The sequence below is a fragment of the Pleurodeles waltl genome, chromosome 8 (genome assembly GCF_031143425.1).
Source record: "Pleurodeles waltl isolate 20211129_DDA chromosome 8, aPleWal1.hap1.20221129, whole genome shotgun sequence".
Lineage (NCBI taxonomy): Eukaryota > Metazoa > Chordata > Amphibia > Caudata > Salamandridae > Pleurodeles > Pleurodeles waltl.
The window spans coordinates 1,327,639,369-1,327,665,567 of NC_090447.1; the positions used below are offsets into that span (position 1 = coordinate 1,327,639,369).

A 26,199-nucleotide genomic window follows, 5' to 3' on the forward strand; every position below is an offset into this window, starting at 1 on the left:
AATGTCTAGGTCACAGACTGCACTCTCTCTAAACATGCTTCAGAATGCATACACTAACCCCAAACATACCACACAATCCAAAACCCAATCATACACTGCCACATATAAAAGTTGAAAAAATCCATTAGGCATGAAAAATAATGGTTGCAAATCCTATGAGGTCACTCCTTTGAAACAAAAACCACAAATACATTTTTATACACTTCTTAGACACTTGATATGCTGTGCTGACACTAAGTCATATTCAAATCGATACAGTTATCTAATGTCGTGATAGTAAATCAACATTTGTTGGTCAATATCAAATCGTGTAAGTTTGAATGCACTCTAGGTAGACTGTAATCCTCCAAATCCCACACAGTGCGCCGACACACGTTTGGGTGGAACCACAAGGCGGTGGCCACTTTCTTCAGGGCCCAATGATCCAGAGTAGAACCATAAGGGAGAGAGCTGCAACTCAGACCTCTGAGACAAGTAAGATTACTGTAACACTATCCCAGGTCCAAATGCTCACAGAAAAAAGTCTGAAATAGACTACTCCTTGTGATAGCTAAATAGGGATGTCCAACCTGATGTGCTAAGAGACTCCATAACGGACTGCTGGAGTCAAATAGTGCCCTTGGTGGAGCACATGAATTGTACGCAACACAAAATCTGGAAGGCCAGGGGTTTTTAGGCTGGATACATTGATAAACATCGACACAAACCGTCACCAAGATGGTTTGGTGCTTCAGGATCACAACACCAGGAGCCGGGAAAAAGATCAGCCCTGTCACCAGTGGGGCATGATGGGCTAGAGTCTCCTCTGAGGTCTTAAAGGTGCAGGACCAGTTTTCTCTGTTATGCTTTTAAATACAGCCTATTGGCTACCAATGTTTTTCATTCCACTGTAGGTGTTTAATAAAGTCTGCAATTTCCCCTTTCTTTCTCTTTTTTTTTCCTGAATTAAAAAATGTAAAGTTAAATTAATGGCATAAATGACAGTGTCATTGCAGGCATGTTTGTGCCCTAAATCAACTATAACTTGCGCGCCTGCCGTTCACAGTTTTTTCATCAAAAATGTTACTGCAAATATTACATTGATATTATCAATGATGTTATCAAACATATCATGAGTGCCGGAATTTGTAGGGTAATTAGCAGTGGAGGGCGCGAGTTACAGTTACCTTTGGACACGATTTATAGTTACTTGAGTTAACTAACTATAAGAGGTGAAATTCTGTGGTTTTGTATGTTTAAAATGTGAACCTAACTATAACATCCCTCTAACATTTGTTTTTTAAGTGACTTTCTATGTTTTTTTTAATTCTATTCCCTAACTATACAGTCCCTGTAACATTTGTTTTTTTTTTCACTAAATTTCTATTTTTTTTATTTTGTTAAAATATGAAGTAATTTTCATTACTATACGTTAATCCAACCACTGCCGTGCATGGCCTTTGGCCTTGCGCAGCGTGGGTTGCCCGCAGGGCTTGGCGTGTGACAACTCACTTCAGCCAACCAGTATACCAACCAAATCCCACATGACCCCCTTCCCTCCCCAGGACAATCTCTATCTTAGGGACTCCATCCCAGCCTAAACATTAAATTTTTTGGGAGGGGGGGCCGCACGGCCTCCCTTCCCAGGCCTAGCCTAAATAGTAATTTTCTGCTGGGGGATCTCTGTTTCACACCTCCCTAGGCTGATCTCAGCCCCACGGACCCCATTCTCTGGAGCCCAACGTAAACATTAATTTTTTTGTTGGAGAAAGGGGGGGGGGGGGGGGGGGCGAACCATGCAAAACCCATTTGAGCCCATACACAAAGCATCTCTCCAACACCTAACTTGGAAAACTGCTTTCCTTGTGGCAATTACATCAACACGAAGGGTTAGCGAGGTTCAGGCTCTCTGTGCTCACGAGCCTTACACAGTATTCCACTCCGCCAAGGAAGTGATGGCAACACATCCTAATGTCCTGCGCAAGGTTATATCCTACTTCCAGTCGATTTCCTTGCCAACTTTCTTTCAAAACCCATCTACCCCAGAGAGGGCTCTCCACTCTTTAGACGTTAAGAGGGTTTTAAAATTCTACTTAGATAAGACCAGATCTCTTCGAAAATCTCCACAATTGTTTGTTAATTATGGTCCGGTTCGCACCGGTCTGGCCACCTCCAAACAATCAATCTCTAGATTAATTGTCTCCTGTATTCTATTTTGCTACCAACTAGGTAACAAAACCCTCGCTAGCAGACCAAGAGCACATTCTACCAAAGGCAAGTCTGCAACAGCTGCCTTAATAAGGAATGTTCCCTTAGCAGACATATGTAGAGCTGTGACTTGGAGGTCTAGTCACACGTTCACTAAACATTACTGTCTTGACTCTGAGGCAAGGACAGATGCTTAAGTAGGAAAGGCTTCTCTCAGGAACCTCTTTACTTCACAGTGTATTTCAATATTGCTCTGTCTGCTCCTCTGCGGTTTATTAGATGGGCTTGCTATTCTATTCAACGGTTATGACTATACAATGGAAATCCCCTACTAGAGAAAGAATAGTTTCTTACCTGTAACTCAAGTTCTCTCGTAGGGGTATTTCCTTGATAGTCATAAGCAACCCTCCCTCCTTCTCAGTGGAGTAGACAAAATAATATCTCAAGTGATCATTACTCCCAGCTAGGACTGCCTACAAAAAGAACTGAGGTAACTGTGTCTCTCTAGGCATGATGGGATACTGGAGGACTGGTTGTAAAGTCAGTCTCCTTTTTCTTCATTGGTAATGGCAGCCTATGGGCTACACTGCCCTGCACTCCATCATTGTTTTACAATATAAAAATGGTTGTGAAGGATTTTTTCTGCTACATTTTCAACTCATTCACGCATTTGAATGCATGTGCCTTAACTTTCTCCTTTTTAAAGAAAACTGGATGAAGAATTTTGGACACTGTAGCCTTTCCTCTAGGCTGCATATGGACATTCTTAAGTGACTTTGCAGGCCTTCCTGAAGTAAGGTGAACATGAACACTTAAGACGTTATATTGGAAAAAGTGCTATGGGGTCCCTGCAGGCAGGAGGAACTATTAAACGCCTATGACTATACATGGAAATACCATACGAGAGAAGGGGAAGATCTGCAAGACGCTTGACTACAGCCAGGACTGGGGGCCATGGCCTGCTAGTCTCCCTGTTGGATGAGGGACATCATCCAGACAAAACAAGGCCACCTGCCCTGAAGCATGGAGCACCAGCGCCTGTCTGCTTGCTTGGCAAGACCAGTGTGCCCTGTGAGTAAGAGGAGAGTGCTGGAGGGAGCAATGTTTGGTAGGAAGCCCTCCCTATGCAAGGTGTAAGGATACAGGTACGCACTGATCGGGTCATTGAGCATGTACAGGATTGATAAGACAACCCCCTATATGGCAGGAGAGGTCCACCGTGGACTGAGGTGTGCATCAAGCGTAGTGCGGAGAGCATCAAGCCCATACTGCCTGTAGGAAGTTGGCTCTGTATGTACTATTTCAAAGTAAGAAATAGCATGCACAGAGTCCAAGGGTTCCCCTTAGAGGTAAGATAGTGGCAAAAAGAGATAATTCTAATGCTCTATTTTGTGGTAGTGTGGTCGAGCAGTAGGCTTATCAGAGGGTAGTGTTAAGCATTTGTTGTACATACACACAGGCAATAAATGAGGAACACACACTCAAAGACAATTCCAGGCCAATAGGTTTTTGTATAGAAAAATATATTTTCTTAGTTTATTTTAAGAACCACAGGTTCAAGATTTACAATCAATACTTCAAATGAAAGGTACTTCACTTAGGTATCATAGGAACTTTGGGCCAGATGTAGCAAAAAAACATTTTGCGAGTTGCAAATTGCAAGTAATAGCGACTCGCAATTTGCAAATTGCAAATGTTATGCAGAAAGGTGTCTCAGACACCTTCTGCGACTCGCTATGGGGTCGCAAAGACCCACCTCATGAATATTAATGAGGTGGGTCGCAGTTTGCGACCCCATAGCGAGTCCATGCACTCACAGGGATGGTGGCCTGCTGGAGACAGCAGACCACCATGTCTGTGACTGCTTTTAAATAAAGCAGTTTTTTTTTCTTTTTGCATCCCGTTTTCCTTAAAGGGCAAGGGAGAGGGCCACCTGGGGGTGGCTTCTGCACTGGAGGTTGGATCCTTCAGGTCCTGGGGGCTGCGGGTGCAGTGTCTTTACCAGGAGTCGGGTTCTTTGAAGCAGGCAGTCGTGGTCAGGGGGGGCCTCTGGATTCCCTCTGCAGGCGTCGCTGGGGGGGCTCAGGGGGGTCAACTCTGGCTACTCACAGGGTCGCAGTCGTCGGGGAGTCCTCCCTGTAGTGTTGGTTCTCCGCATGTCGAGCCGGGGGCGTCAGGTGCAGAGTGAAAAGTCTCACACTTCCGACTGGAAACGTGCAATCCTTTAAAGTTTGTTTCTTTGTTGCAAAGTTGTTTCTTCTTTGGAGCAGAGCCGCTGTCTTCTGGAGTTCTTGGTCCTTTTAGATGCAGGGTAGTCCTCTGAGGCTTCAGAGGTCGCTGGACCCTGGGGAACACGTCGCTGTTGCAGTTTTTCTTGAATTGGGGAGACAGGCCGGTAGGGCTGGGGCCAAAGCAGTTGGTGTCTCCCTCTTCTCTGCAGGGCTTTCAGGTCAGCAGTCCTTCTTCGTCTTCAGGTTGCAGGAATCTATCTTGCTTGGTTCTGGGGGCCCCTAAATACTCAATTTAGGGGGGGGTTTAGGTCTGGGGGGTTAGTAGCCAATGGCTACTAGTCCTGAGGGGAGGGGGGCACATCCCTAATCCTATTGGGGGAATCCTCCATCTGCAAGATGGAGGATTTCTAAAAGTCAGTCTCCCCTCAGCTCAGGACACCTTAGGGGCTGTCCTGACTGGCCAGTGACTCCTCCTTATTTTTCTCATTATCTCCTCCTTGCTGCCAAAAGTGGGGCCGTGGCCGGAGGGGGCGTGTATCTCCACTAGCTGGAATGCCCTGTGGCGCTGTAACAAAGGGGGTGAGCCTTTGAGGCTCACCACGAGGTGTTACAGCTCCTGCAGGGGGAGGTGAGAAGCACCTCCACCCAGTACAGGCTTTGTTACTAGCCACAGAGTGACAAAGGCACTCTCCCCATGTGGCCAGCAACATGTCTGGTGTGTGGCAGGCTGGCAAAACTAGTCAGCCCACACTGGAAGTCGGGTATGTTTTCAGGGGGCATCTCTAAGATGCCCTCTGGGGTGTATTTCACAATAAAGTGTACACTGGCATCAGTGTGCATTTATTGTGCTGAGAAGTTTGATACCAAACTTCCCAGTTTTCAGTGTAGCCATTATGGTGCTGTGGAGTTCGTGTATGACAGACTCCCAGACCATATACTCTTATGGCTACCCTGCACTTACAATGTCTAAGGTTTTGCTTAGACACTGTAGAAGCATAGTGCTCATGCACCTATGCCCTCACCTATGGTATAGTGCACCCTGCCTTAGGGCTGCAAGGCCTGTTAGAGGGGTGACTTATCTATGCCATAGGCAGTGTGAGGTTGGCATGGCACCCTGAGGGGAGTGCCATGTCGACTTAGTCATTTTCTCTCCACCAGCACACACAAGCTGGCAAGCAGTGTGTCTGTGCTGAGTGAGGGGTCCCCAGGGTGGCATAAGACATGCTGCAGCCCTTAGAGACCTTCCCTGGCATCAGGGCCCTTGGTACCAGGGGTACCAGTTACAAGGGACTTACCTTGATGCCAGGGTGTGCCAATTGTGGAAACAAAGGTACAGTTTTAGGGAAAGAACACTGGTGCTGGGGCCTGGTTAGCAGGCCTCAGCACACTTTCAAATCATAACTTGGCATCAGCAAAGGCAAAAAGTCAGGGGGTAACCATGCCAAGGAGGCATTTCCTTACACTGCCTAATTGCTGTGACCTCGTATGAAAGAGGGAGCCACCATTGAAGTAATTGTGTGACCAGAGTGCCAGGACTCGTGAACATCTTACTGGTGACCCTATTTGCCCTGAGCGTCAGAAGTGATGTGGGACACCGCAATGGAGGAGTCTGTGTTGTGCCGGAGGTACCAAGGCAACCCTGCATAGCAGAAGGGGCTGCTGGAAATAAGTTGCCAGAGAGTTCGGTCCTTCGACCAGGGCAAATGTGAGGCTGCGACCAGCGGGTTGAGGTCAACGCATTGAGCTCTGCCCCTGTTTAACTGCGGAGGACCTTGGAGGATGCCAAAGATGATGGTGCACCCTCCCTGGGCTACGGTCGGGAGCTGGAAGATCAAATGCTCCCTACTTTCCCCCACCCCATGTAGAAAAGCCTGACTTAATGCGACTAAGCATACTGGGAGCATCGCCGATCACTGGGGAAAGCCGGCAGTGCTGCTCAGAAGAGACCCAGCCCCTGCCGGGTGCTGTTGCATTTACTGCAAGCAGCTTGACTTCAACAGAATCGGAGCTTGCGAGGGTCCAGGTGGCAGGCCACCTGTTGACACGCATTACGCTTCTGTGCTGCAGAAGCGATTAATACTTGAATTGAGACTGTTAGGCCTGCGGCACTTGCTGCTAATTTTGCTGCGGCACCATAGACATTTTTGACTAATTGCTTAGAGTCAAAAGGCAACTGTAGAGTACGGCATACTAGTGAGCATTTCCTGGACACGGCCTACTAGTGAGCATTTCTTGGGTGCGGCCACCAGTGAATGGAAAATAACCCCAGACACAACACAAGGAAGAGAGTGGGTCAGGTATTTGCCTGACAAACACTAAAGCCCCAACATCAAAGGGATTGTGTTGATGCCTATCTACAATAGCTTTGGACCCCAAGACTCTCCGAACTCACCAACAACACCCCAACTCGGATCCACTGAACCCCCACAGTTCCTGCATGCCTGGACCCCTCCCTCACGATGGACGAGACTCGATCCATTATGATCAGTATCCACTCCGGAGCTCCCACAGATCCCTGCCCCCACTACACAATCAACAAAGCCAGTGCCTCAATTCCACCTGAGCTCCACAAGACCCAAAACTTCTCCCTCAAGTCGGCCAATTTCTCAGAGGACTGGAAGCACACTGAGATCCACCCGCTCTTGAAGACACCCATGGATCTCAAGAATTACCACCCCATTTCGCTGCTGCCTTTCCCAGCCAACGTCACCGAAAAAGCAATCAATGCTCAGCTCAGCCAACACATCGAGGACAATAACATCCTGGACATCTCCCAACCAGTATGCAGAACTAACCACAGCATCTAGACCACCCTGCTCGCTGCCACAAATGACATCCACTCTCTCTTCAACCGTGGCCAAACAGCAGCCCTCATCCTAATGGACCTATCGGCCGCCTTGGACACAGTGTCCACTGCAACCTACGTGCCAGACTTCACGCAGCAGACATACGCGGCAATGCCCTTCAGTGGATACACTCCTTCCTGACAGGCAGAACGCAAAGAGTCAGACTCCCGCCATACCTGTCAGAACCTACAGAAATCAGCTGTGGAATACCCCAAGGATCCCCGTTGAGTCCCACACTGTTCAACATCAACATGGCCCGCTCGCCCCAATCGTCAGAATCTACGGATTGAACACGTGTCCTATGCCGATGACTCCCTGACCGAAAAACCCACAATGGCCAAAAAGAACTTCCAAGACAAGATGGAAGCAGTCGCCCCCTGGATGAAGGAGAGCTGCCTTCAGCTAAACTTTAACAAGACCAAGATCCTCATCATGGGACCCTCCTCCTCAGCCTGGGATGACTCTTGGTGACCCTCCAACAGTTGGCAGCCCACACCTACAGACCACGCACGCAACCTCGGCGTCGTCCTCGACTCATCACTCACAATGGCAAGACAGGTCAACTCCATTGCCTCCACTTGTTTCCACACCCTCCAACACCTCCGGAAGATCTTCAGATGGATCTCAAGCGACTGCTGCAAGAGTGTGACACATGCCCTGGTCACAAGCAGACTTGACTATGGCAACGTCCTCTATGATGGAACCACCAAGAAGAACCTGAGCACGTTACAACAAATCCAGAACGTCTTCACCAGACTCATCCTGAACATCCCCTGCTGAGAACACATCACAGGACATCTGAAAGATCTCCACTGGCTCCCCGTCGAAAAGAGGATCTACTTCAAGCTCCTCGTACACGTTTACAAAGCCCTTCACAAGCTTGGACCCAGCTACCTCAACCACCGCATCACCTTTTACTCCCCTGGCAGACCTCTCCGTTCCTCCCACAGTCACTCACCACTGTACCCCGCACAAGGAAGTCCTCGAATGGAGGGAGATCTTTCTCCTACCTTGTGGCAAAAGTTGGAACACCTTACCTCTGCACCGCAGGCATTCGCCATCGCTACCTCAATTCAGGTAAGACTTTAAGTCTTGGCTCTTCCACTGAATCCTGAGGAACTACTCCACAGCGCCTTGAGACCCTATGGGTGAGTAGCGCCCTTTAGAAATGTGGATTAATTGATGCTTACAAATGAGGTTACTCCTTTGCATGTGTACAGTTAGAAATAAAAACATTTATCTGGCATTGCTATGTGCACCTTGAGTAAGGAGTTTTGTTCACTAATCTGCATCTACACCAAAATCACCTGAAAGGTGACCTTTGACTGCTCGCCCACAGCTACGACAGAGTCAAGTGCAAAAGGGGTACTTGCCCCAGTTGCTCAGGATCCATATTAGGTCGGGCCCCAGGAAATGTGGGATAAAAGGCCTCAACTACCACAGCTGGGCCGAGTAGCAGCTTGTGCCCCATGGGACTCTGAAAGGGGCTTTGACAGTTCACATTTAAAAACGTAAAATTATCAGATTATTGCTCCAATTTCCAGTCAGATGTTGAGGAAGGTGAAGATGAAGATAGCAAATGTTGTTTAACTGCATCTGTGGATTTGTAATCTAGGTGTGACATCTCTCAATATGATTGAAGGACAGTAATAGAGAGAGATCCCACATTGACAAAAGTGATTTCTTTTGTGAAGAAAGTATAGCCAAAGAAGAGAAATGTGTAAGAACATGAACACTTTGTGAAGGTGGCTCAGGAACTGTCAGCAGAGAATGACATACTCGTGTATTGAAAGGCTGCTTTATCCGTAGGCTCTAAGAGTTAACTAGATTGATGTGAAACAGACTGGGCATTTGGGTCACATATTGTCCAACTGTACACCTCATTAAATGATTACATGTTTTTGTGGCCTCACATAAATCATGATATTGATTATCATGCAGAAGAGTGCATTGTTTGCAATAGCTGCAAGAATGGGTTGTAGGTAGACAGTCCTCCTTAATGTACTGAATTACCATTAAGAGAATGGCAAAAGGTTGGTAAATATTTAGAAGGCCCTTTTAATTTGTGGCTCCCACAGTCTACATGATTTCCTGTACTGGTGGGCTATCAAACCAAATGACTAGAAGTACATTTCATGAGTGATCAGTGTTCTAAAGTGTAATTGATTTTTTTAAATATGTGTTTGTGAGAGAAGACTTTCCTACATTTCAGCTGTCTGGCAGTGGGGACCTATTTGTCAGTGATGAGGCCAGTACATTTTTGTGTTTGAGAGATATTAAGCATCTTAAATGCTCACTGTACCACGCATAAACTAAAGGAGCACACAAACTCTATGTTGGTGGAATGTGTCTAGTGGGTGTTGCAACTAAGTTTGTGGCAACAAATGTAGTGCGCCCAATGTTATTGTACCACATTACACCACATTTAACAACTTAAATGACTCATTTGAGTTACTGAGAAGTAGTAAACCCTCCTTTGAAGTGTGCCCAGGGATGGCAAAATGGGTTAAGCAGGACTTGTCATCTGAAGGTCTTAACAAGTTTCTGAAGACAAATGCGGCAGATGCAGCAATTAAATTAGTGAGATAAAGATAGGAATGAAAGTGATTTAAAAAAAAAAAAAACATTACTTTCCATGATCACACAGAACAATTGACAGTACACAATCTAAGAATTAATGCAATTTATTGCATGTTGGGGGCAAAAGAGGTCTATATTACATATTGATCATGTGTCAGTTTGCATGGTGCCAAGGTGGCCTCACTGCTTCAGTCAATTCTATGAAGGGTGCCCCTCATCCGCACTCCTCCCTGCTGACCCACCTACCCCTTGCCCCCCCCCCCCCCCCCCAAGTCCAAAACAGCAGGATACGAGTTGTGACGGGAAGTACATGAGGCATAGGGGCCAGCCACCTGAGACCATAGTGCACCCTCCATCTCCTTCATATCTTCTTGAATTTCCAGAGATAGCCTGTACACAACAGCATCATCGTCCATACAGGTATTCATACCAGTCAACCACATTTACTTAGTTAGGACTATCTGGCTTCCCCTTCTTTAGCAAGATTATGCTTTGCCAACACAAACCCCAATGTGTAAAACAGCAGCTGTGCCCTTGGCAAACCCACGTCACAGGAAATCCTAATATGACAAAATCAGGATTATATGGCACCAGGGTCCCCATGACTTCTGACGATTCGACTAGTACGTCCTGCCAATAGATTTATATTTGAGGAAATGTCCAAACTATGTGGAAGAAAGAGTTCGAATATAAGGCATCTAATGTTATTTGAATAAAAAATAAGACAGATTAGAAAAGGGGGGGGGGGGGGAGTTTGATAACCCTGTAGTAGTTACTAAAGTGCATGGGAATGCAGTCTGAGTGGATGGGTGTAATTGGTGGAATGGAGAGTGAGTAGTCAAGGTTCAGAGTGAGGCTGAGAAAACCAAAAGAGATGAAGAGTGCGAGGATTTTGTTAATTCAAAGGATGACGTGAATGGAAAGAGTAAATGACGAAGGGCTGTGAGCCCAACAAAATCAATTCATCTTTGCCAGGTCAGAGCAGTACTTGTTGTAGGGTCCTACCATCAAAATTCGGATCTCCATAGACCCACAAGAATCATCAACACAAGATCACATAGGTAGATGAAAGACTATAGGGTGAGGCAGGACTACAATCCTCAGAAACTGTGGGTATTTTGTGGGTACAGCAATTGTTAGTGAGAGAAGTGAGAAAAGTGACTAGCAGCTTCTACTGCCCAGGGTCCACAACAGAACATACACAGGTGGGTCTCAGGGTTGACTTAGAAAGTATTTGGCTGGCAGCATCATAAAGATAAAAAAAAAGACGGTGAATTACAAATTACACAACTAAGCTTGCAGTATTCCCAAGTGGATCCCATTCAAGTCACAAGCACTCAAGAAGGCAAAGCAAGGGGGACACTGACTGATTTCTGCAAATTAACATGTGACATAAGGGGTAGTCATGGGTGGAGATGACACCAAGCCTTCAACGATATTCATAAAAGATTTTTTGATAGTATGCCCTCTCAAAATGAACACAGGGTTTGATAAACCCTCACTGATATCTTAGCAATTATCTGAGCAGACAGGAGTACAAAAATATTGAGGCTGAAATCAGACATACAAGAAATGATCCAGTGACTAAAGAGAGCAGAAGACCAACTATAATTTCACAGGGAGTTGGATCTGAAATGCATAGCCTGTGAAAATACAAGCTTAAGATGAAACACAAAGTCTTACAAATTTAGGTATACTCTAAGATGGCAGGCGCAACCATCCTCTGTAGTCAGATTTAAAGGGGATAGGTGCTAAGATGGTACACTGAAAAGGGACCATGGAGCAACATATAATCAAATCCTGCTAAAACTGCAAGATAATGTTGTCACATTGCTCCATGCTCTATGCTCCAAATATGGTTTAGGAAAACATTCTAAGGGAGTAATGGGAGATCTTGTCAGAAAGTGAGGGACAGATTGCGTAGGGATATTTCTTATATGCCTGGGATCCAAATTAGAGCTTAAAAGGACATGCCCAAGAGGTTGAAAGGTCTCTTGAAGGAGCAGGTGCCTAGTGATTTATTCTCTGTCAGGAATGTTCACATTCTACTCCTATGTCTAAGGAGCGTGCATAAAATGGCTATTAGCAGCAAAGGCTGCAAAGATCTAAAACAAAGAAACCTTACAAGATCTAAGCCTTTAGCAACAAACAAGATAAGATTAAGGCACAAAGTAGGCAGACTGTGTATTTGAAGGATCAGTTAAACGCTTTGCGCAAAAACCAAGTTGAATATTCTCAACTAAAATTACAAGTAAGCACTTGCAACAAAATCAAAATCAACATCAACAAAAGCAACAAATACCTAGCTGGCGCTCAAGGACAAAAAGAGCCTGGTCAATCATCATGTTTATCAGGATCGAAATTGAAGTACAGCCACCAATGAAAGGCTCACACATGTTATTCTAGTATATTTATATAAGGCTTTATAAAAGGATGCCACTAGGTAGGAAGTAACCAAAAACTAAATTGACGTATTGATGCGGACTGTTCCAGGGGACTGTCTGACAAACCAGAGAAACCAACAGAGAGCAATGAAGGTACTGAGACCAAATATGACACCACTCTCCCAGGCTGATTCACAGCAGGGTCTTTTTGATCTTCCATGGAGGCCCATTGACTGCTTTATTCAACTCATTTAGACATCTTTAATGTATGAAGCAGATATCACATTACTTTCTAAACCCCGCTTGAATCTGAAGGAAAATGCCACTTACTGGCCATCACCTTTAAGAATTCAGACGCAAACGTCTTTGCTAAGGTTTACTCAAACAGATTGGACCAATATCAAGAATTGGTTTCTGTCAAGACTCATGCCAGTCTTCACAGAAGCAGAGTAGGGAAAATCACTTTATGTCCTGGAATGAGAGTTTAAACAAAATTCATGGTTTGCAAGACCACTTCATCCATTCCAATGCCTTCCTTGCCCATTCCCAGAACAGAGATAGAGGCTATGCAGTGATTATTTCTTGTTAACTTTATGAGACAATACCTATGACATCTAATTAGACTCTCATATGTCAAGGTTACCCATAACTTTTTACTTCACCAAACGATGGCGAAAACATGTTGTATGCAACAACTTTCTAAATTACAATAAAGACATTTTTAAAACAAATTGAAAATTATACGAGCCAGGAGAAGAGTGAAAGTGAATAAAAGAATACCCATGACACCTAGAAAGAAAGCCTCAACATTATGAAATACTAGCAAACTTTCCGTACATAACTCCTGATTAAATCAGCCACCACTGAATAAAGAAAGATATGAATGTCCACTGAAACGACGTTTGAAGTGTTGAACTAAATAATGGCCTTACAGCTTAAACTTTTACACTGGGAATTATAGGGAAGCACACTGCTTGCTGTAGTAATAGGGAATGTCAGATACGTTTGTAAAGGAGCAAGTCAGATCATCTGAAAGTTGCCAATGGAACTCTGGGAAGAGAGGTGGGCAGGCTACAATATATGAAGATATGATACTGGGTTGTTTCACCCACAAATAAGGAGGCATGCTCTTGGTCTTATACAAAATATCAGAAACGTGTCATTGGCCACAAGGAACTAGCTTGTAACCTTTATAAAATTATCACTGTGGAAAAGCTGGGATGACAATAATTTTCAACAGAAATGGTCCACAGTACTCAACAGTCATTACTGCGGAGAACGGACAGACTCTAGACAGACATTCCAAAAATACTAGGACATAAAACAGCTGTGCTCTCTTCAACTAAGCCATGGTCATGCAGAAACAAACTAAAAAAGTATTTTGTCTGCGGGTTCCCTACTTCATCCTCATTATTATTGTGCAGCTGTTGCACCTAGATCTGAAAATCTTCTAACCTGAAGTGTGGCAGCTAATGCACAATGATATTCTGCCAGTATTTCCATTTGTTTCCTGAGCAATGAGTCGATATACTGAAACAGAAATTTAGATTATATTGTTTTTGTTTCCTTTAGCTCAGCAATCAGCTTCCTGAGAACTTTGGGTTTCATTAGTGTACTAGAATGAACTGAGAGTTAGTGTGACAGATGGCCCTGCTGTCACAGTGGGACTGTTCTGCTATGTGACCTATCCGGCCTGTATCTCCAGGCCATGATTCGTTTTCACCAAAAACCAGTGTCTCAGTTAAACCCTTTTCTAAATCTCCTGCCACTAGCCCTCACCCTTCTTTACAGGTTTTCTATTTGCAGTCATCATGCTTTACTTTGTTTCCATGCACCATCACACCTGGTATGGTGCGAGTGAGCGAAAGAGTGAATGTGATTCAAAGAAGTCAGCAGTTATGTATGGGGGTGCAGCACAGGGACTCACACATACCACAGCACCTTTATTTTTACATAAAGATGTATGGTTACTCAGTGAAAAAAAAAAACACAATTTAACTTTTGATGTGTGTACTCTCTCCAACGAAGCCAAGAGCACACAGAAAACCGATAAAAAAAGACTTAGACAGCACTAGTTCATCTCATATGCTTTTCCTCTTTCATCCACGTCCTACTCACACATCTAAACACTGTTGTCTCATGTTGTCTTGCTTTACTGCTGACTGAGCCAAAATACACACAGTGAGAGGAGTCAAAAAGATTCTCTCGAATGCACCTCTTAATCTGAAGAAGACATTATTATATTTTTTTGCAAGGCTCGCAAAGGAAGGCCGGTATAGCCAAAAGTGTACTTTTAAAATGTGAAACAATGAAGTAAAAACGATGTACAAAGAATCTTCAATCTATAAACAGCAAATATATATATGCAAGGATACAAACACCTATATTTATTTATATATATATATATATATAAATATATATATATATATACAGAGAGAGAGAGAGAGAGATATTTTCATACACAATGCAATGCAAAGTAAATATTGAATAAAAATGCATCACTGTCTGGTGCTTAATCTTTCTCCTGCCAGCAAGTCGTTGACCCCAGTTCGACCGCAACAAGAAAGATAGATCTCTACCATCATGGGTAATATATCAGGCATTCGACGTCTAAATCTTTACTGAGGTCCCTGAATCCCCAACTGTCGAACTGGGTCTCTGATCTATTTTAAACAAACAATGAAGGAGCCTTCTGGAAAACCTCCTCCTGCTGCGCAAAAAGTATAAAAAAATGCTGGCTATTTTAGGTAAGCTTTGAAAGAAACACATCAGAACTTGGCCAAAATCCCAAGGTGCCTTTAACAAACAAATACCGTTCCCTGCTGTACCATAAACATCAGTCTTGTACATCTTTATCTTGCTAACTGACTCCTCCATGGTATGTCCTAGCCCTTCGGTGATAAAAGAAGATGCAGAATAGAAAACACGTTGCATAACATGTTTTGTACGGAAAACTACTCATACTTTTAACGTGGCAGTGAAGCGAAGGCTAAGCTGAATACAAAATGGAGACTGTAACTGGTGATGGTGGACAGATGAGCTAAGTGCAAAGACGTGCGACACGAAGTCAGTGGTCAAAACATAAATATCACTAAACAGGTCTACTCTGCTCTTCATTTCCTATGCTCTCCTAGTGATAAATTGCACACTTATTATTGTTGTAGATGTTTAGTCTGACTCCCTTTTAATTCCACCTGCAGATAGCAGCACGAGTTTTCAATATACATCAGTATGTTCTTACCTCAGCCTAAATATTGATACTAACATGTCTAGTTAGCAACTTACTCCTGAGTATCTTTCAACTCTAAACCTATACATGATAAACTGCCATTCCATCCCAATTTCTGAGTACAAACAGTCTAAACTCCCCACGAGTCAACTTAGGACAGGCTTCCGAAGCACATCCTCATTGACCTTTGCCGGATCATGATACCATTTTTCAATTGCTATGTACTGTATTAAAAAGCAAATCACTTGTATGATAAAACCATAATTAATAACCAGCTAAGGAAACAACAGCTCATGAATGCACCAAAGTTCAAGTCACTGAATGTCTGCACCCACTCAATTCTTTTCAACTCCCACCACAATCTCTCCAGGAAAACCTACAAGGAATTAACTGCAAAGCAAGCTATTACATAGAAATTATAAAAAGACTACAGTGGAGATAGCCACATCCAAATACGTGTTAAACATGCATTATCTCCTGAAATATCTATATACTTAATGTACCCAGAACATAGCCACAGGCTGTCAATGAGTAGTCAAGACGTTGGATAGCTTTATTTCAGTATAAAATAATACTAACTTTTATTGGCGCATCGGATGAAATACTTGACCAAGCTACTGATCTCCTGCAGCTTTTTCTGACGAGAGGTTTGTGTGGCAACTGACACATTTGGTTTTGCCGTTTTAAGGTTCTCAGTTTCCTTGCGGATGTATTTCTGCAGATACCTGCAAGAATAAAACACAGTAATGTTCAGAAGCAAGTGTAATGTATTCCTGTTAAAAACAATTGATATTAGTTTGAAACATGCTAGGTGGGTATTACCTTTTCAACCGATTAGGTTTTCTTTCTAAACAATCTACATCAATATAGCCATCTTAGGTTTACATTTAAAAATTAAGACAAATATGTTTTATTAGTTGAACGGAGGAGACTTCTATTATTGTATTTGTTGAGACCTAATGTTATAAGAATAATCTCAAGTTAACAATTTTTATGGTACAAGAAGACTTTAATTTTCAACTCAATCGATGTGTTTTTTCACGAGCCAGCCAGGCACAAAGAAATGATGATATTTTTAACGTTAACATTTTTCTCTTGGACAAGGATAAGCCATTTTTAAAGGTGATTACAGAGGATACAGCTATGTTGATACAGCTAAGGGAGAAAGCCAGAACTGCAGGTAAGGGGCCCCTGAAACAAAAAAGGTTTGCCTTCTCTACACTAGCTTAAAATGTCAATGAAGAAACATGCTATTTATTCTTTAACATTTTTTTTAGTAGATTTGATCCTGCCTTAAATTTACTTTATCAACATAGCATCCATAATGCAAGAAGGTGAGCATCACAGAAGGGAAAGGTAGTTACTCGCATTAAAAATCTAAATACTCATATCATACAGCAGCAGTTCTCAAACTTTTGACTTTTGTGGACCCCGGCTTAATAATGGAATTTGAGGACCCCTTTAGAACCATTATTGGATTGAGGGGCCCCCAAAGAGTCATTACTGGACCAAGTGACGCCCACCTAAGCAATTTCTACAATTTAAACATGAAAACAATGCACAAAAAAGCAGAGACAAGTATACATCAAACAAACAAATGAGGAAATATTTGATTTAACAAACAACTATTCAAAATTTAAAAGATGGGAAGATTGGAGTTTGCCTAAATTCAGTTTTTAATTCAATCATCGTCATTTGATTGTTAGAAAATAATCATAAAAGTACCTAAAGACATACATGAGAACAATAAATGACACAAGACTATAAAGTACATTAAGAATTAGACGCAGAAGTTAAACAGATATAACATTTCTAAAATCGCTATGTCAAAATGGACACACAAATTATCTCCTAAAATTAACGCTTTTAGAACAGCAGATATTTACGATGCTGTATGACTGATTTTGGGAACGGGTCAACTGTTTCAAACACCTCAGACGAAGAAATTATTTTTAAGCAGCTTAAAGCTGGTCTACATATATAGAAGCCCATTTTGTTCAGAAGAGGTGTCAAATATTGACACAAAGGGCTCATCTCATAATATTTGCAAAAAAGGGAAATACAACAAAGTTTGAGAAGATATTTAATTGCAAGGGCAGATGCAAATTGAAGCTGTTTCATCTAGTCCCAATGGAAAAGATAAATAGCAGTGAATGGAGCCCAAGCCAAAATTAGCAAGAAGAGCTCCCATGTAAGTATTACAGTACCAAAATAGGGTTTGGGCCCTGTGGTCTGGACCACAGCACAGGCCAAAATGAGTTGTTTTTGGATTTCCACCGGTTCTCTCTCCGACTAACTAGCATTCATAAAGGATTGTTTCATCCATATTTTACCCTTAGTAGATATGGAGCCACAGGACATAAAGAAGCTCTACCCAATTCCACTGGAATGATCATAATATAGGGGAGTAAGGGAATTGTGTGGGCAAAAAGCACAGGATAAATAATCTTTCCTTTTTAATTCTTAAAAGACAAAGCAATATGCTACACTCTAGCAGATCACAGGTTTTTGTTTTTGCTACTAAGGCAGGCTTTCTTTTAGTATACACTTGAATTGACCCCACTTATCGTCAATACTACTTTTTGTTTGCCGTACTTATGCTACTCTCATTAATGGAGAGAAGGACACCAACTTAATTTTTAGCCTCCAGTTTTAAATGCCTTCACATAACGTTTTAATATTTTCAATTTTACTTGTTGCTTCATACACCCACACATATATATATATATATATATACATACATACATAAAACATTTTTATTCATATGCTAGAATTACTTAATTTTCTAAACAGTTGCAGATCCCCTGTTTATGTTTTGTGGATCCTCACAGGTCCACTGGCCACAAGTTAAGAACTGCTTGCCAGAGTATACTCTTCATTAACTTTGACTGCACCATCAGCAAGCCGCAGGGAGTAACATACAGCTCTGAGGTTGAATATGGCAATAAAGGGAATAGGTACATGCCAAAATTAAGTGGAGGTTTGATTACTTTTTGATGACAAGTGATACACTGGCTGCCAAGAAGATACGGAAAGCAAGAGAGAGAAAGGCAGAAAGGTTTGGGGTTTGCACTGGTTACTGACAGAAAAATAAGTGCTCCAAAAATGGTAGGTATCCACATGGATGAATCTTCTCCTACTTTCTCCTTCTCACGTGCATAAACAGTGCAATACAAATGCTGAGAAAAAAGATTTTATTAGTCTGTCACCTCCTACAAAAACATCCAAAAATACCAGACTGCACCCACACACCTATCCATTCATACATTAAAATTGAAAGCTTTTGTAGGAAAATGCCACTGTTGGCATGGTTACCCCCTAACGTTTTGCCTTTTGTTGATGCCAGCTTTGATTGAAAGTGTGCTGGGACCCTGCTAACCAGGCCCCAGCACCAGTGTTCTTTCCCTAAAACTGTACCTTTGTCTCCACAATTGGCACAGCTCTGGCACCCTGATAAGTCCCTTGTAAATGGTATCCCTGGTACCAAGGGCCCTGTGGCCAGGGAAGGTCTTTAAGGATTGCAGCATGTCGTATGCCACCCTGGGGACCCCTCACTCGGCACATGCACACTGCCTCACAGCTTGTGTGTGCTGGTGGGGAGAAAATGACTAAGTCGACATGGCACTCCCCTCAGAGTGCCATGCCAACCTCACACTGCCTGTGGTATAGGTAAGCCACCCCTTTAGAAGGCCTTACAGCCCTAAGGCAGGGTGCACTATACCACAGGTGAGGGCATAGCTGCATGGGCACTATGCCCCTACAGTGTCTAAGCCAATCCTTAGACACTGTAAGTGCAGGGTAGCCATAAAGAGTATATGGCCTGGGAGTTTGTCAAACACGAACTCCACAGTTCCATAATGGCTAACTGAAATCTGGGAAGTTTGGTATCAAACTTCTCAACGCAATAAATCCACATGGATGCCAGTGTGAGATTTATTAAGACATGCACACAGAGGGCATCTTAGAGATGCCCCCTATATGCCAGCCCAACTACTAGTGTTAGGCTGACCGGTCTCTGCCAGCCTGCCACCTCCAGACTAGTTTCTGCCCACATGGGGCTAGTGCCTCTGTCCACTCTGTGACCAGGAACAAAGCCTGTCCTGGGTGGAGGTGCTTCACACCTCCCCTTGCAGGAACTGTAACAGCTGGCGGTGAACCTCAAAGGCTCAAGCGTGGTGTTACAATGTCCCTGGGCACTCCAGCCAGAGGAGATGTCTGTCTCCCCCCAGACACAGCCTCCACGTTTTGCGGCAAGTCTGGAGGAGTTAATGAGAAAAACAAAGAAGAGTCACGCTCCAGCCAGGGCAGCCGCTATGGTGTCCAGAGCTGGGTGACCCCTTCCTTGGAAAATCCTCCATCTTGTCATGGAGGATTTAGCCCAATATGGATTAGGGATGTGCCCCCCTGCCCAAAAGGAGGAGGCACAAGGAGGGTGTAGCCACCCTCAGGGACAGTAGACACTGGCCTCTACCCTCCAGCACTAAACACACCCCTAAATCTAGCATTTAGGTGCGACCCTGAAATCAGATTCCTGACGACCTAACAAGAAGGACTGCTGACCTGAAAACCCCGCAGAGAAAGAAACGACAATTGCTTTAGCCCCAGACCTACTGGCCTGTCTCCAGATTCAAAGAACCTGCAACAGTGACGCATCCAGCGGGCCCAGCGACCTCTGCCGACGCATTGGACTGCCCTGCCAACTTAAAGGACCAAGAAAATCCCATGGACAGCGGCTCTATCCAAGGCAACCAAGAAGAAACCATCTTTAAAGGGACTCTCACCTCACTCCTGAAGCGTGAGTCCCCAAACACGCCCCTGGCCCGTGTCTGCACCCGAAGCCCCGGCCCATGTCCAGAGAAACCAACACTGCAGCGAGGACCCCCAGGTGACTCCCACGACGTGTCCACCCTGAGACTACCCCCCTGGACCCGCACGATGACGCCTGCAGAGAGAATCCAGAGGATCCCCCTGACTGCGACTGCCCAGTAACAAAGAACCAGACGCCTGGAAGAAGCACTGCACCCACAGCCCCAGGCCCTAGAGGAACCAACTACTGGTGCAGGAGTGACCAGCAAGCGGACCTCATCTTCGCCCAGTCAGTGGCTGGCCCGAGAAGCACCCCCCCCCTGTATCGCCAGAGTGACCCCCAGGTCCCTCCATTGATTTCAATTACAAACCCAACACCTTGTTAGCACACTGCACCCGGCCGCCCCTATGCCGCTGAGGGTGTATTTTGTGTGCCTGTTTGGGACCCCCCAGTGTGCTACAAAACCCCCCTTGTCTGCTCCCCGAGAACGCAGGTACTTACCTGCTAGCAGACTGGAACCGGAGCACCCCTAGTCTCCATAGGCACCTATGTTATTTGGGCCCTTATTTGACCTCTGCACCTGACCTGCCCTGTGTTGCTGGTGCTGGGTGTTTGGGGTGGACTTGAACCCCCAACGGTGGGCTGCCTATGCCCCGGAGACTGAACCTGTAAGTGCTTTACTTACCTGACAGACTAACCTTTACTTACCTCTCCCAGGAACTGTTGAATTTTGCAGTGTTCACTTTTAAAATAGCTGATTGCCATTTTATGCCAAACTGTTTACATTACTGTTTTCATTCAAAGTTCTATATTTACCTATGCCAAGAACCTTACAATTTATGTACTTACTTGAAATCTGAATCCTTTGGTTCTAAAATAAATTAAGAGAAAAATATTTGTTCTATATAAAAACCTATTGGCCTGGAGTTGTCTTTGAGTGTGTTTTCTCCTTTATTGCCTGGTTGTGTACAACAAATGCTTAACACTACCCTCTGATAAACCTAACTGCTCAACCACACTACCACATTAGTATTATCTATTGTTGCCACTATCAACCTTTAAGGGTAACCCCTGGACTCTTTGCACACTATCGCTCACTTTGAGATAGTATATAAAGAGCCAGCTTCCTATAATTTGCCATTCTATATCTCACTCCTTTTTAATTCAAGTTCAAACACATTATGTGACAAAACAAGATAGGGAAATGATTCTGGACCTCCCTTGTGACATACACCACCAAAATGCAGCCCACCTGACATAACTTTTCCATCCAAAGCACTCCTACTGAGTACTGTGCTACTCATCTGCAAATGCGAGGCAGAACCTAAGAGATGTGAAGCGCAATGCAAGATTTTATCACAGGACACAGCTCTATAATAATTATTTGTTAAATGCCAGAGCTTGCCAAACTAGTGGGAACAGTTGTAAGGAATTGGCTTATTGGTTAAGGGGGGAGTGTAAACCCTACTCAATCAACAACCACCATCCATGTCAGGGTAAACCACAAAAGTCACTAAGTTAACTTATGCTTAATCCTCTGGTAGTTTGGCAAAAACACAATCAGGCTTAATTTAGAGGCAATGCATAAAGTATTTATGCGGCATAAAGTATTTATGCGGCACACAAACATTGAAGTGAAACACAACACGAGGAAAAACCCAAGCCAATTTAGAAAAATAGAGATTTTAATAAATAAAAGGACACCAAAACAAATTAAATCCAATTGGTAGAGCTGGAATTATGAACTCTTAGAATTATAAGTGAAAAATAGCACCTAAAAAGGTCAAAGCAGCAACAATACGTACCTGGTCACACAAGACGGGGGCAAAGTCAAAAGTTAAGGCCAACCGCGATGGAGCGTGGTACGGCTACATGAGGTGGATTGGGCCCGGTCTCACCTTACCTTCGGATTTAGAAAATAATATTTTTGAGTACAAGTCCCTGAGAAGCTAAAGTTCGGCAGGGCAAGACAGCCAGCAGTATCTGAGGAGGTGCCGCCATCGGGGAGACGCTGGACAGAGTCGCTGTGAAGTTTTCTACTTGAGACTTAGTCACTTTCTTGGACTCCATGCAGCCAGATATATTTCGAAAGAGGTCCCACCTAACATGATTGGCTGCTGCGGAGACGAACGAGCAGGCGCTACCGTGAAGTCAGGCGCTGCACCTTTAGCGGATCGTCTGGCAAGTAGGACCCGGCTTTATATGTGTTCGTCTGGAGCTTTTTGCTGGATTTTCTTTTAAGTCCCAAGTTTAAGGGTTAGTAGGGAGCAGCACCTCTAACACCACTTCCAAGTGTCCAGGACCTAGGGAAGGGACGCCAATTAGTGGGTTAATACTCACTCCAGGTAAAGGGCTTAAAAAATCTACTCAACCACTCACTATGGCGAGTTTTATTTTATGAGGTCGAGCTATTTTTAGATTCCACTCGAACCTTCTGGGGAGAGGACAAAGAACATGGGTTCTGCTCAGTCAAAAACTGAATTAGCAATTAAGATGCTTTTAAATCTTATTCTTGTCACATTTGCTCTCTTATCAGAGACAGAGGTCAAAAGTCAGTTTGTTTTCTTGCAATGCAGAGTTCCAGGATTTTGTAAGGTGAACTGTCTGGCCTATGTGAAAAGTCTTTTGGTATCAGGTTTTTCCTAACACAAAATATTTATATAACTAAGTCAACTTTACAAACATTTCAAAATCTATTTCAGTAGCTGTGAGGCCAGTTTTTGTACTTCTGTGTGTTGAAAAAAAATATTTTAATAGGATGAAAAAAGTCAGAACACTTTATTTGGTGATGTGCAAATGATAAATGTTTTCTCTAACCCAATTTTCAAACATTTTTAATACACTATATAGTTTTATCATTAAAGCTGATAGGTAGTTGAATGTTTTTTTGGGCATTTCTTGGAAGTTTACTGTCTGTAAATGACAATGCGCTACCACATCATGCTTTAGTAATATATTTATGAAAAGTGAGTGTTTAAACAAATTGAGAAACACTCCTGCCCTGATGACAAAGCTATTAGTAAACTAAGAGGCAAGTCATGCATGGAATATGTGTACTCTATGCGTGGGCTAGATTTATTATACATGGAGCAAACGGTTAGTGTATGTAAACAAACAAAAGAGGATTTTTTTTTTTTTTTTAAACAGCAGAAATGCTTAACTCACATATTTGAAGGTGCACTCATGTGAGAATGAAGAAAAAGGTGACTGAAAAATACAATATTTGCCTAGGATCACACAATTTGATACCCGTTTCTGGGTTAAGTACATTACAGTTAGGTCAAGCAGATTATTCAAGCTACTTAACCTGCAGGACTAGTAACATTTTTATGATTTTTCGAGGCCTGAGGTAGAGGCCAGATGCAGGAATCAAGAACTCTTGACCATGTTATGTCTTTATAGATCACATAGGACGTCAGCCAACTAGCCCTTGCAGTCACTCTGTTGGTCCTGGGTTCAAGAAGGTGGTCCAGTCCTCTTTCAGTCAGCAGGGCAGCAAGGTAGTCCTTCCAGCAGTAGGGCAGTCCTTCTGACAGCAGACAGCCATTCTGAAAACTCCACAGGTCAAGGGGTGTACGGAAGAGGTGGCTCAGGAGATTCTATATTTATACCTGGTGCCAGCCTTTGAAGAGTAAATGACATCTGCGCCATCCCCACATCTGGTTCTGGTAAGTTCTTTTATTGCCCTGCCAAGTTCAGAGTAGTCTGGGGTGCCAAAAGACTGGTGTCACGTTTCTTTGTGAGTGTGCTCAAGGCACCCCTTTGAAATGCAAGTTGGACAGGGAACAGCAGCTCTGCCCCACCTATCCTCCAAAAACCTAGACTCCTTTGCCTCACTGTTTGGGAGTAATACACAAAGGCTAACTGACGTGCTATTCGCAGTCATGTGACCTGGGACACAGACTGTAGGTACCAGATGGCTAGGACAAAAAAAAAAAAAGAAAAACACCACGCCAACTTTCTAATAGTGGCCCTTTTCAGAATTTTAACTTAAACCCTGACTTTACTAATACAGATGATTTTAAATTACAGTTCGTTCGAGTCCAATCTTCAGATTCCCATCTCTTCCCAAACAAAAGTTAGCACTTATTAAAATAAATAATGTAACTCCAATCTCCGTGGGGGTAACCATGCCAAGAAAGAGGGTACTTTCTTATACTGCTCCATTTTTGGCTAATCTTGGGTTTGTTGGCCTTAGGACTCAGTGCACTTTACCACTGCTAACTAGTGCTATAGTACATGTGCTCACTCCTTAAAACATGGTAAAACTGACTCACCCCCCCAACTGGTAGATTCACCTTACTTATATGTCAATTGGTACTGCATGTACTCGGGCAGTAAATTAAATGCTACCAGCGGGCCTGAAGCACTTAATGTGCCACCCACTTACATAACCATTTAAACCCCAGGCCTGCCATAACAGCCTCTGTGAGGAGTTTTAAATCGCCATGCTGACGTGGCAAAATAAACCTTTTGCCAGACCCAAACTTTCCTTTTTAATGCATGTATGTCACCCCTACGGTAGGCCCTAAATAGCCCACTGGGAAGGGTACAATGTATTTAAAAATTAGGCGATGTAATTTTAAGTTTTATATGTCTGGTAGTGAAAGACTTAAATTTGCTTTTAACTACTGTAAAGGTCTACCTCACCCCCAGGATAACAGTGGTGTTACCTTATTATTTTATACTTTATAAGCTGTAATTTCTAAATGGGAGCAGGTCACTAGGTTGTGTTAGACGTTTTAGGATTTTTAATTACAATCCCACTCTTATGGTAAAGACAAATTTTAAAAATGGCAAATTTTGAAAGTTGCCATGTTCCTGCCTTAGCGATTCAGTTCCTGAAGCCTGTCCCAGGGTCAGATGACTGGGAGCAGCTGACAGTTGGTCTCTGTGTAGTTGTCCTAGAAAGCCACACACTACGGAGAGCTTAGGTGTGCCTGGATGGGCCATTACTGGCAGTATGGGGGGGAAGGGGGGTTGCGGGGGGGGCAGAACTGGGAACAGACCTACTTACACTTGAACAGTCTGTGTTCTGCATCCATACAAAGGACTGCATACCCTTTGTAGTTAGTCTGTGGTCATGGCAGGAAGGTTGTGGACTTCAAAGGGAAACCTCTAGAAGCTTCTCCCACTTCAAAGGCAGAAATGGGTATACATATTGGATCTTAGACATCGACTCTCCACTACGTTTCTGTACCTGTGGATACTCTCCCAGGAAGGACTGTTGTGCTGCTAAAAGGACTGCTACTCTGAAGAACTGCTACCCTCTTTCCTGAGTCAGAAGGGCTGGACCTGCATCTGTTGAACCCAAGACCCCACAGTGACTCTGAAGCCTAGTTGGCTGGCCTCCTGACTAGACTCACAGATAGAACACTCCAACAACCTTGAACCCAGCACCTGGACTCTGCCATCTAGGAGCCAAGTGGTGCAAACCTAGCCCTGAAACCTCAGAAGTCGGCAGGAAGGTGCTTTGCCAGCCTGCCAGATACACTAACCTGAGTTATCCTGATCCAGCAGGAGTGATGGTCATGCTTGCCCTACAACACCCCCTTACCACAATGCGGACCACATTTCTGCTGTCCTGTGTCATAATGAATGGAATGAGACAAAATAATAAAGAACCAAGATCTGGTCCACTGGCTTACTGGATACTCTCATCTGTGGTTGCATCACCCTTGTCGAATTTCCAGATGGGCACTGGGGATACAGTGTGGACTACAAGATAAACATGACAGAATTACTCACAGATCATCACGTCTGATGCAAGCAATCTTCTCACTATATACCACCATACTTACTCATCATCAATATTACCTTTTCATGCCACCAGATCAGAAAACTATCGTCTGGAGGGCAGCAGGCTGATGCCATCAGTATAGTCACTAAATGATCACCTGAAGGATTGGAGCTCTTTCCAGTCCTGAATTGCTGG

General features: G+C 43.7%; 1 protein-coding gene across 1 annotated transcript in view; it reads right to left on the bottom strand.

Moving 5' to 3' along the window:
• Positions 1 to 26,199, bottom strand: part of ATM (ATM serine/threonine kinase) — a 1,319,133-nt gene that overhangs the window by 1,240,063 nt on the left and 52,871 nt on the right. The window contains exon 4 of the mRNA XM_069202321.1: positions 16,037 to 16,182. Coding sequence (XP_069058422.1) covers positions 16,037 to 16,182 — 146 coding nt within the window. The remainder of the gene's footprint in view (positions 1 to 16,036; positions 16,183 to 26,199) is intronic.